The sequence below is a fragment of the Helianthus annuus genome, chromosome 1 (assembly GCF_002127325.2).
Source record: "Helianthus annuus cultivar XRQ/B chromosome 1, HanXRQr2.0-SUNRISE, whole genome shotgun sequence".
NCBI lineage: Eukaryota > Viridiplantae > Streptophyta > Magnoliopsida > Asterales > Asteraceae > Helianthus > Helianthus annuus.
In genome coordinates this window covers 8,906,751-8,919,530 of record NC_035433.2, presented here as the reverse complement: position 1 = coordinate 8,919,530, position 12,780 = coordinate 8,906,751, and the positions used below count along the sequence as shown (strand labels likewise).

At 40.0% G+C, this 12,780-nt stretch overlaps 1 protein-coding gene across 1 annotated transcript; it reads left to right on the top strand.

The window, feature by feature from the left end:
- The first annotated feature begins 739 nt into the window (after positions 1-739).
- LOC118482637 lies at positions 740-7,378 on the top strand. The gene is made up of 2 exons (XM_035978217.1): positions 740-1,603; positions 7,320-7,378. The coding sequence occupies exons 1-2, from the start codon at positions 754-756 to the stop codon at positions 7,328-7,330; spliced, it is 861 nt and encodes a 286-aa protein (XP_035834110.1). The 5' UTR covers positions 740-753; the 3' UTR covers positions 7,331-7,378.
- Positions 7,379-12,780: the final 5,402 nt, after the last annotated feature.

Genomic DNA, 12,780 nt, shown 5'->3' with positions numbered 1-12,780 from the left:
ATCTAGTAGATCCTAATCTTGTTGGTAGTGCATATTTTGTGTTGATTGGGGTGGGAGAAACTTCAAACATAAGTTAAGAAGCATCGAGAGGAGCATGCAAACCGCCTTATTATCATGGGTGCACACATAATAATAACGCGTGGTGCATGCAAATCTCAATGAGGCTTAACGAGTGTAAGAGGGGTTCTTCCCTGTTTGTGTAAGAACATGGTAGTTAATCGTCCCTAACGTGATAAACCTGAGCACTTTTCTCGTTCTCGACTCCTAAATTCGTTTCCTTCTCCTATTATAGAAACATGAGTGGACGAGGACACGGACGTGGTAGGATTAACATGACTCAGGCTGAGTTAACAAATCTGATAAACACACGTGTGGCTGAGGCTCTGGCAGCCTACCAAGCTGGTATGAACTGTACCAAATACTTTTAATCCTGTATCGTGTACACAACTCTTACTCCTGTGTTGTATCTTCTTTCACTCAGCGCACCCGAACAACCAGCCCGCCTGTACGTTCAAGATGTTTATGGATTGTAAGCCACAGACCTTCAGCGGGACGGAAGGGGCTGTGGGACTATTGAGGTGGTTCGAGAAAGCTGAGTCAGTGTTCGCTATGTGCAACTGTCCCGTGGGGGACCGCGTGAAGTATGCGACAGGCACGCTTGAGGATGGTGCCTTAACCTGGTGGAATGCCCAGGTTCAGCTGCTGGGTATTGATGCAGCAAACGCTACTACTTGGGATGACTTCAAGGAATTAATGAGGGAGGAATACTGTCCTCGTGATGAGATACAGAAGCTAGAGAACGAGTATTACGATCTGAAACTGGTGGGATCTGAAGTTGAAGCGTACGTGAAGCGGTCGTATGAGTTGGCTGACTTGTGTCCGAATTTGTCTCGACCTATGTCTCGAAGGATTGAGCTATTCATCAAGGGGTTACCTCCACGAGTGAAGGGTTTGGTTACTGCTGCAAACCTCAATAACTTAACCCAGATTGTCCGGCTGACTCACAAGATTATAGATCAGGAGGTGGAAAGCAACTCACTACCACCGCGTGTTTCTAAAGCTACTGCTGCCACCACCACAGCCACTACTCCTGTCACTGATAGTAAGCGCAAGTGGGGTGATGTGGACAAGGCGTCCCACTCGATTCAGCCCCAAAAGAAGACAGACACTGGCAGTACTCGCAGCTTTAGCCAATCATCCTCAGTGAATCAAAATCAGAGATCTTATGTGGGAAAGAAGCCTCAGTGTAGCAAATGTGGGTTTCATCATTATGGGCAGTGTGATCGAGTTTGTCGCAGGTGCGACAAGGTAGGCCATGAGGCCAAGGATTGTAGGGCTCCTCAGCCAAAACAGCAGCAGCAGCAGACTCAGCCGAATCAGAGACAGCAAGGGCAGCAATCTCAGCAGGGTCAGGGGTTCAGAAAAGGATGTTATCAGTGTGGGGCTGAGGGACATATGAAGCGGGATTGCCCACAATTGAAACAGAATACAGGTGGTAACAACACGGGGAACAATGATGGGAGCAATGGGGGCAACGTGGCGCGTGGGCGTGGATTTACTATTGGAGCTGGTGAAGCTCGGAACGACGGCAATGTAGTTACTGGTACGTTCTCTGTGAATGGTGTTTATGCTTCTATTTTATTTGATTCGGGTGCCGATTGGAGTTATGTGTCTACGGGATTCAGTAGTCGTCTAGGATTGAGTCCTACACCTCTTGTTGTTAAGCATGTAGTGGAAATAGCAAATGGTAAAACTATTGAAGCGTCTCATGTCCTCATGGGTTGCAAATTAGATCTCTTAGGTCAAGTATTTGACATTGACCTACTTCCTGTCACTCTCGGAAGCTTCGATGTAATTGTTGGAATGGATTGGTTATCCAAATATCAGGCGGAAATTCTCTGCAAGGAGAAAGTCGTTCATATTCCCCTTGCTAGTGGTGAATCTTTATCGGTTCAGGGTCATCGTAGCGGTGCTACAGTAGGTATTATCTCAGCCATGAAGGCTCTAAGTTGTCTACGTAAGGGCTATCCTTCCCTCTTGGCCCTTATTACTGACTCTCAGACTGACGAGAGGAAACTCGAAGACCTTCCTGTTGTTCGAGAGTTTCCTGATGTTTTTCCTGAAGAGCTCCCTGGTTTACCTCCACATCGTCAGGTGGAATTTCAGATTGAACTCCAGCCAGGAGCAGCACCGATTGCTCGTGCTCCATACCGTCTTGCACCAGGAGAGTTGCAAGAATTATCGAATCAACTTCAAGAGTTACTAGACAGGGGTTTCATTCGTCCTAGCTCTTCTCCTTGGGGAGCCCCTGTATTATTTGTGAAGAAGAAGGACGGGTCTTTTCGTATGTGCATCGACTATCGCGAGCTCAACAAGGTGACGATCAAGAATCGTTATCCTCTGCCACGCATTGACGATTTGTTTGACCAGCTGCAAGGGTCAAGTTTCTATTCCAAGATTGACTTGAGGTCAGGATATCATCAGGTACGGGTTAGAGAGGAGGATGTGCCTCGAACAGCTTTTCGAACGCGGTATGGCCACTATGAATTTCTGGTTATGCCATTTGGGATGACCAACGCACCAGCGGTCTTCATGGATCTCATGAACCACGTGTGCAAACCTTACCTTGATGACTTCGTTATCGTTTTCATTGACGACATAATGATCTACTCCAAGAACAAGGAAGACCACGAGCGCCATCTTCGTCTTATTTTGGAGCTCCTGAGGAAGGAGCAGTTGTACGCAAAGTTTTCTAAGTGTGACTTCTGGATTCGGGAAGTACACTTTCTCGGGCACATCGTTAACGAAATGGGTATTCATGTGGATCCTGCCAAGATCGATGCTATTCGAAATTGGGCGGCACCAAAGAATCCTTCGGAGGTGCGTCAATTTCTTGGTCTTGCGGGATATTATCGTCGGTTTATCCGGGATTTTTCTAAGATTGCTCAACCCCTCACCGCCCTGACTCAAAAGAAAGTTGTTTATTCTTGTGGATCGAACCAAGAAGAAGCATTCCAGCTCTTAAAGCAGAAGTTGTGCAGCGCGCCGATTTTATCGCTACCAGAGGGTACTGAAGATTTTGTGGTTTATTGCGATGCGTCTATTTAGGGTCTCGGCTGTGTGTTGATGCAGCGAGACAAGGTGATAGCTTATGCTTCTCGACAGTTGAAGGTACACGAGAAGAACTATACGACACACGACCTGGAGTTAGGAGCCGTAGTCTTTGCGTTGAAGATTTGGAGGCATTACCTGTACGGTACCAAGTGTACCATCTATACCGATCACAGGAGTCTTCAACATATCTTCGACCAGAAGGAATTGAATATGCGGCAACGTCGTTGGGTCGAGCTTTTCAATGATTATGAGTGTGCTATCAAGTATCATCCGGGTAAAGCTAATGTTGTAGCTGATGCCCTTAGTCGCAAGGAACCGAAACAGAAGCGTGTTCGTGCCCTACAGCTTACTATTCACTCTGATTTACCTGCCCGGATTCGTTCAGCTCAGATTGAAGCGTTAAAGGAAGAAAATATCGAGGCCGAAGGATTGCGAGGGCTACACAAGAAGAATTTCGAGCAACGGTCTGACAATATCTACTACTTCATGGAACGGATATGGGTCCCTTCATTTGGTGATCTTCGAGAACTTGTGATGGACGAAGCACACAAGTCACGATATTCTATTCATCCAGGGTCTGACAAGATGTACCATGACCTCAAGGTTTTGTATTGGTGGCCGAACATGAAAGCTATTATTGCCACCTACGTGAGTAAGTGTTTGACCTGTGCTAGGGTCAAGGCAGAGTACCAGAAGCCTTCGGGTCCACTTCAGCAGCCGGAGATACCTATGTGGAAATGGGAACAGATCGCTACGGATTTTGTTACGGGGTTACCTAGAACACAGGCAGGGAACGATACTATATGGGTGATTGTCGACCGTCTCACAAAGTCAGCACATTTCCTAGCAATCAAGGAGACATATAAGTATTCGCAGCTCGCAGCAGTGTACCTTAAAGAGGTGGTTTCTAGGCACGGGGTGCCGACTTCTATTATTTCTGATCGAGATCCTCGTTTTACTTCGGAGTTATGGCAGGCTATGCATAAGTCGTTCGGCTCACGTCTCGATATGAGCACGGCTTATCATCCACAAACGGATGGTCAGAGTGAGCGCACTATTCAGACACTAGAGGATATGCTGCGGGCATGTGTTATTGATTTTGGGAAAGGATGGGAGAAGCACTTGCCGTTGGTAGAGTTTTCCTACAATAACAGCTACCACGCCAGTATCAAAGCGGCACCATTTGAGGCACTGTATGGGAGGAAGTGTCGTTCACCTCTCTGCTGGGCTGAGGTGGGTGATAGTCAGATCACCGGTCCTGAGATGGTACTCGAGACGTCAGATATGATCGTAAAAATCAGAGAACGTATGGCAGCTGCTCGGGACCGCCAGAAGGCCTATGCGGACAAGCGTGCCAAAGAGGTAGTGTTTGAAGTGAATGACCGCGTCATGCTGAAAGTCTCGCCGTGGAAAGGGGTTGTACGCTTTGGGAAGCGTGGCAAGCTGAACCCACGTTATGTTGGGCCGTTTAAAGTTCTTGAGCGTATCGGTAAGGTGGCTTATAGGCTGGAGTTACCTACTGAGCTGGGTAATGTTCACGACGTCTTTCATGTATCACAGTTAAAGAAGTGTTATGTTGATGACCCATTAGCGGTACCTCTTCAAGAGTTAAAAGTCGACGACAAATTGCAGTTTGTTGAAGAACCCATCGAGGTCATGGACCGTGAGGTCAAAGTGCGTAAACATAGTCGTATTCCCATCGTTAGAGTTCGTTGGAACTCAAGACGTGGACCAGAGTTCACATGGGAGCGCGAGGATCAGATGAAGCTAAAGTACCCTCACCTCTTTCCCAAAGACAAAGCAGAGTCAAGCAAAACTGGCGAATCTCGGGGCGAGATTCCGCTTCAAGTTGGGGATGATGTCACCACTGAGCAGAACCCGCAACAATTCTGACTTCTCACTTCGTTTCTCGCACACTTGACGCTTGTCAAATTTCGGGACGAAATTTCTTTCAAGTTGGGGATGATGTGACAACCCGAACATTTCAGGTTAGTATCGTTTAACCTTGTGGTCTCAACGCCTCGTTACTTCTCTTTAAGCGTTACACGTTCTGCGTTTGTATGATTCGGTAACCGTATATTAGTGCATCGGGCCACACTTTAGTGTTCATGTTCGAGTGGGCCGCACCCAAAACCTTTGTGGTCCAGCCTAATTAAATGATTACTTATACTTGCAATCGAGAGCCCAAATATGAGGCCCAAATCTAAGCCGGATCCCACCCCCCCCCCCTTAATTATCAATATTAATTGTTTACTAAAAGATTTTGGCAGCCTATTCTACCTGGGCTTAAGCCCACTACTTCGGCCAGCAACCTAAACCGTAATACTTCCTTTGGCCAGCCTATTAAATGATTAGTTTGGCTATTTACTTCCTTGGGTAACAAGTACACGCAATACACATCATTATAAATAGATCGATTAAAAACTAAAACAAACCCTACCTTCCTCTTCTCTAATTCGCGGCAGGCATAGGAGACCCCCACCCTTCGAGGCAACTCATCTCTAGGTCAGTGCTTTTATTTGTCGTTTATGTAACTGTGATTGACTGATTCATTGCGTAATAGTTATGTTTATCGGCATTATGAATATGTGGTTTCATAAATGTGACGCATGAATATTTGTTGGCATGAGGAAACTGACTATTGTAAGAGGATTGTATGATTGTTTCATGAGGATTGCATGTGATTTCTTCAGTAGCATTAAATTCTTGTATGTAATGTGTATATGCTACTCTATTCTGCCCAACGAATCAGCTTTCCCCTCTCTCTGAATTGACATTCTGATAAGTATAATATTAGGGATTTTAATATTGTATGGCTATGATTGGTTGCATGCTTGGTGTCAACAATTTGTATGTATGTCACGTGGTGTGTCTTTGTTGAATAGGGGCTAGGGATTGAATAGGTACTTGTGTAAAGTCTGACATGCATTAATGAATTTGGTACATGCACATGCTAGTGAAATTGAATGACATATAGGACAAATTGTTGTGAGTGATGTTGATTGGACCGAAGTCCTTTCGGTTGTGTCTTAGTGGGCCGATACTAGACTCCAATCAACACAATATGCATGTGACTTTTTGATGAGTTGAATTGAGTGGCCGCATATGTTGATCGTTTATTGGACCGAACCCAACCCCATATTTATGTTAATTTGTGTTGTTTCTTGAGCATGATTGTGTGGAAGTCACGTAGTGTATGTATGTATCAATATGTGAATGATGTATGCAAGCCCATGAAACCTTGTACAGTAGCCTGCGTAGTGCATATGAATTATGTATGCATGTGTTATAGTGATGATATTATGAGATCGTAGGATGAGCTTCTGTGAAATATGTATTGTGGAATGGTATCCCTACATGTTGCCTTAGGAGGGGACACATGATATGATGGGATTAAATGGAAGTTTGTATTTTTGCGTAGTATTGTGATATTATCTGTGCAATGCAATAATTACAAGTTGCTTGAAACGTGATTAATGTGTACATAATGTATGGTGATAAACTGAGGTTTAGGGGGGTATATATAATTACAGGCGTGTGTGATGTGTACGAATGTGCTAGTGATTTAGGTGTTAGAGATTGGTATGATGTTAGGATACTCGACTTCGAAACCAAGCCAACCATGTGAAACTAGGCGATGACATTTAATTAATTTATCTAATAGTAATATGGTATTGATATTAGGGCGTATCTGACATAGAGGCTTTTACACTCGATTTACTTTTGTTGAGCACCCTAAGGTGAGTTCATTGCTCTTTTCTCAAGCATGGATCCCAGGGAAGGGATAATGGGTAACGTTCCGAGGGGGAATGCATGTGTAATGGGATGTTGGTTATTGTACTCAGTTTTCTATCATTGTAAGACCACAATATCTACCGGCACGTTGCTTGTAGGGCAACGGGGGTTATTAGTTGATAGCGCTATTAGGTTTGGCACCCTCACGACGTTCGAGGAGAACGGGCGTGAACTAATTACCTTAAAACATGACCAATGCTTTGATAGAGGCATTGGGGTTGGCAATCACATATCATATGGCCATTCGGTAATCGAGTAATAACAACATCGAAACATCAAACATCATAACAACGAACAACATATCGTCTTGTAAACTGTTTTACTCACATGATCGGTAACACAACTTGGTAAACAAACACAAACCTTGAACTCACCAGCGTAGTCTGACACACTTGTTTACATGCTTGTAGGTAATTATTGAAGGGACTTGGAAGCTTGCCGTCTGATGCTGCTGGAGTGGTTATGGTCATAATAAACAATTACATTGATTTGGTTTCGATACATTTATACGTACATACATTTATGCTTCCGCTCAGTACTTTGGTTTTGGTTTAACTTTTCAAACGATACATTTATTTCAATTGGGTATTTCAATACATTATAACTCGTGTTTGATATGATTGGTGGCTCTTTGTTGGATCGTTGCACCTCCAATAGGGACATACCCTAGGTGGTAATTTGGGGGTGTGACAGCAAACGTAAACACAAGTCACTTATTGCTTCTTGCTTACATGAACCGTTTGGAATTCGGGTAACTAATATGTTTTTGAGTCTTTATTACGCTATTCCGTTTTCCATTGATGTTATATATTTTGATTTTTTTTGCCTTTATTATAATTATAATTTCACTATGATGATCTATTTCTTGCAATTTATTGTAAATATGGTTGTTACTTCGAAAACAATGTTTTATAATCCGTTACACAATTATCTTTACTAAATTATAGGAGTTCATGGTTACTTGGTTTGTAAGCTTACATGTTTACTTGCTTAGTTACTATGCTGAGCAACTTCTTACTCCTTGATTTATGTTATAAGCTTACACACTGGATTGAAAACATTTTTAATTTGAATTAACAAAAGTCTAGCGTTTGGAAAGAGTTAATTCATCATTAGAAAACAAGTTTGTAGATTGATTGCTTTCCATGGGACTTGGCCAATCCAATATATTATATCATTAAATGTAAGTTGCTTGAACACTCAGCCGGGGTATTGAATATTTATATATATACTAGCTTATGACCCGTGTATTACACGAGGTTGTTTTACACCATTAGATCAATCTTTCTATCGAATCAATCGTAAGTACATAATGCTTTAAATTTTATTCATTAATTTATATGAATTTGTTCACAAGTTACTCAAAGTAAATTAAATTGGTTAACTGTGTTGACTACCTTGAAATTAAATAAACGTTCAATTACTTATTTTATTCCAGAGATTGCATATTGAACGCATTTAATTAAACTAAAAAAAAAACAAAACACAAACATATCCAAATGGCATGAGATTGAGAAGAATTTCATACAGCGAATAAAAAAACACTAAATACCATACTCTTCCTTACACCAAATTAGAACATAAAAACAACAAAACCATGCTTTGTTACTGTAGTAACCCATTCATGTAAATATAGATACAAAATTTTATTAACTTGAATTTCTAAACAATAACAGAATGAAAAGAAAATACAATACAATTACAACGGAAATAAATGAAAAACAAGAACTGAATTACAATAGAAAACAATTTATTAGCTGAGGATCGTGTTAGACACGAGTCCCTTAAAACAAATTTCGAGTCTCACAGGAGAACTCGTTTGTTTCCAGGATACAGCAGCCTAAGCAGTTGCACTGCCGGTCTTGACTAAAACCCGAAGGTTTACCTTGAAGTAGGATAGAAGAAGATTCAAAAGGGAGAAGATTGTAAGAGCTGTGTGTTTTCGGTCTATTTCTGCAGCAGGGGTGTCCACCTATTTATATTGCATATCTTGGATGAAATTGAAAAACGAATTAAATGGGATAATTAAATTGCATTAAACGTCTTCAATGCACTTTAATTCGTTATTTAATTCTCAGTCAAAACTGTTGACTCGTCAGTTTCAAATGTTGAAGTGTAACTGCACTGTCATTAAATGCTGAAAGCTTCTGCGCGCGCGCGCAAGACAGACTGGTGCGCACGTCCTTCTGGCTTATGTGCGCAGGTCGTGCACACTCATGCGCGTGTGCGCTATTTTGGCTCACTTTCATGCGCAAGTGCAAAGTACGCCATCAAAACGCCACATTGCGCCTCATCGCCCACGCCACGCGCACGTGTGCGAGTTAGGGTGCTCTGCACTCTTCGCGAGTACACTTAGTGTGTGCTTCCATGAAACAATAAGGATGGAGAGTTCCCACTTAAATACTCATTTAAGTTTCATCTCTCCTCCCATGTGGGACAATGTGTCACTTTCCCATTTTTCAGTGTTGTTCTACGTTTCAAAACACCAAACTTTGAGCATCGATATCTCATTCATCTTAGCTCCGTTTTGAACGTGGTTTAGTTCGTTGCGAAGCTCTTCCAACATAGAACACAAACCCACAAATAAATATATAGAAAACCCTCAGTTTCTTATATTTATTTCTCGTCCAAAATTAGGAAAAAATGCATTTTCCTATATTTGTGAAAAGTGATATTTCCACAAATTTCCAACAATTACTAACTCATGAAATAAACTAAATATTAAGTAGTGATTTATACTAAAGACAATGACATTGCGCTCTCAATAGGCAGTCTCAACAGCAAAAAGATCAATACAATGACATAAGCATTAGTTATAGTTTGCTATGAAATTAAAAATTACGGATCATAACGAAAGAAAGTATACTATTATAAGTAAAGCAAACTACAACTTACAAATATGGTGTGCAAAAAACGCATCTTATACAAGAAACAAAGAAACAATTAAATGGGACAAAAGTCACACACCTGCTGCTACGGATCCCGCCTTTTTTAAAATAGATAACAATAATATTACATCAGGGACAATTCATGATGGTTATGAGGTTATCAAATGTTGGAAGGCAGTTTTACTTTGCCATAGATAAAAATAATGGAGTGCAATTAGAATTCTACAAACACATGCTATCAAAATATGTATTGAAAATACAATAAAGAATGATGAGATGTACAATGAATCCCGTTCAAGCTGTGATAAGAGGACGTTTCCATACCCCTTTACCTTACTCAAGAAAGAAAGTCATGCTGATCAGTAGTAGTGAACGTCATTTTTTTATAACTGGGTACTTGGAAACCATTTATTTGACGTAAATCATTATAAATCAATTCATGTCAGGTAAAATAAGGTGGTTACTTGAAACATACATCGTTTAAGCTTGTGGGTCCTTTATTAGCATTGCTTGAAGCATGTTGGGTTGAGTTAAGCCTCTATCGTTTTCTTTCGAATATATTTTTAATTCAGCTTCCTAAAATATTTATTCAAAGACAGATTATTTCATTATGTTATGTACGGAAATACCAATAGCTCTTGATCTTGAAGTAATGGAATAATAATCTAAGTCTTTGAATAAAATTTTATAGGAAGCTATATACACTACATATATAGTCTTTAGGATTGACCAGTTCTTGTTTTACCTATAACTACATATTTGACCCGTGTAAGATAAAAGACGACTCAGTCAACCCATTTGCTAGTTAATGGGTTCTAATTTTACATTAAAACCCAATGACAAATAAAGAGGGTCACCACAAATCAATTTATTTGACGTAAATCACTATAAATCAATTCATGTCAGGTAAAATAAGGTGGTTACCCGAAACAAACATCGTACCAAAGTTTGTTGTATATGTCATTGAGGATAAATGTGTTGTAGATTGTTAGAATAAAGGTTAATAAAAAAACAAATCAATAAATCAACAACGTTACCTCGCGATGTTGTATTCCGACCTTTTGACGTAATCAACTTAGCAATCCAATATTAATCTCATCATTAGAAACCGTTAGAGATTAAACATACTATTTCATTAGAGGTCTATATTCTTCAAACACATGAAACCCTTTAGATATAGACTTACTTTGATTAGATAATATACACAAATGATGTATTACGTCATGGAAAAATATTCAATCTGAACCTCAATTGCAGTACCCTTTTGTTTAATAACAATTACAAAGGTATTTGGATACTTCATGATCGAAAGGACAATCATAGCCTTTCATACAAGCGTGTCAAACAAAATGACAACATGGCTGCAAAATATATATATATATATATATATATATATATATATAGAGTGCGGTTAACATACATTAGGGCTTATCATACTTCACGTACGCGAGTATAGTAACCGTCAGATCAGATCCATGCGTTATTAATCAGTCCCCTGCGTGATTATTTAAACATGCGTGATTTGAACATGCATGCGTAATAAAGCACATACCTACTTTCCATGCGTGATTAGGTCAACTTATAACTTCCCATGCGTGATTATGTTCCATTTATAACTTGCGTTATTTTGTCGCGTATGTTTTGTAGGATAAGCCGTAATGTACATTATACTTATTCTATATATATATATATCAATAACAATGAGCTTTAAATTCATCGGTTTAAGTTGATGGGTCCTTTATTAGCATTGCTTAAGCGTGTTGGGTTGAGTTAAGCCTCTATCGTTTTATTTCCAATATATTTTTATTTCATCTTCCTAAAATATTTATTCAAAGACTTAGCTTATTTCATTATGTTATGTACGGAAATACCAATAGCTTTTATCTTGAAGTAATGGAATAATAATCTAAGTATTTGAATAATTTTTTAGGAAGCTATATACACTACATATATAGTCTTTAGGATTGACCAGTTCTTGTTTTACCTATAACTACATACTTGACCAGTGTAAGATAAAAGACGGCCCAATCAACCCATTTGTTAGTTTATGGGTTCTAATTTCACATTAAACCCCAAGGACAAATAAAGAGGGTCACCATAAATCAATTCATTTCACGTAAATCACTATAAATCAATTAATGTCAGGTAAAATAAGGTGATTACCTGAAACAGACATTGTACCAAAGTTTGTTGTAAATGCCATTAGCACTATAACGATAAAACAGGTATAGAAAATAACCTCATTTAGGATAAATGTGTTGTTGATTGTTAGAATAAAGGTTAATAAAAAATGAATCAATCAATCAACAACGTTACCTCATAACTTCTGGAAATTTACCATAACACACGTCCCCCAACATGATTTTAGTTGGGAACAAGGTTTGGTGCATTATTTCCCTAAGAAGAATGTAACAAGAACAAGTTGTAAAAGTTTTGTAAAAGCATAAAATGTATCATATCTTGGACATCAATTATGGAGTTGTACTACCTTGTTACACCATGGTGAACCTTGGGTAACAATCCTTGATGTTGGGTGGGTCGGTTTTGGAATCGACTGAGCCATGGGGGGATTCGATGTTCTTTGGGGTTTGAACCTTGCTGACGATGTCTGGTATAACCTTAGCCATCTGCTTGGCCATGAACAATTATCAGATATATAGCAACTATGGTGCCAAAATCCTCAATTTGTGAAGCTGATTAGACCCTGATAACTGAAATCCTAAAAAACTCTAGACACAAATAAGTAGATGAATCCAAGTTATCAGTCACCCAACTACCAAACAACGCCCAACTAATAAACTAGTAAACCCAACTCATCTCTCGAATCGCCAAGAACGGATGCGCACCTCAGTTAATTTTAATTTTTGTAGTTGTTAAACTTGTATTATTTCTAATGAAACGAATTAAACCGAAAACCCTAAGATTAACGATCTAGAATGGTTTCTTAGACTAGGGGATATCTTTATGTGCCTAGACCAACAAA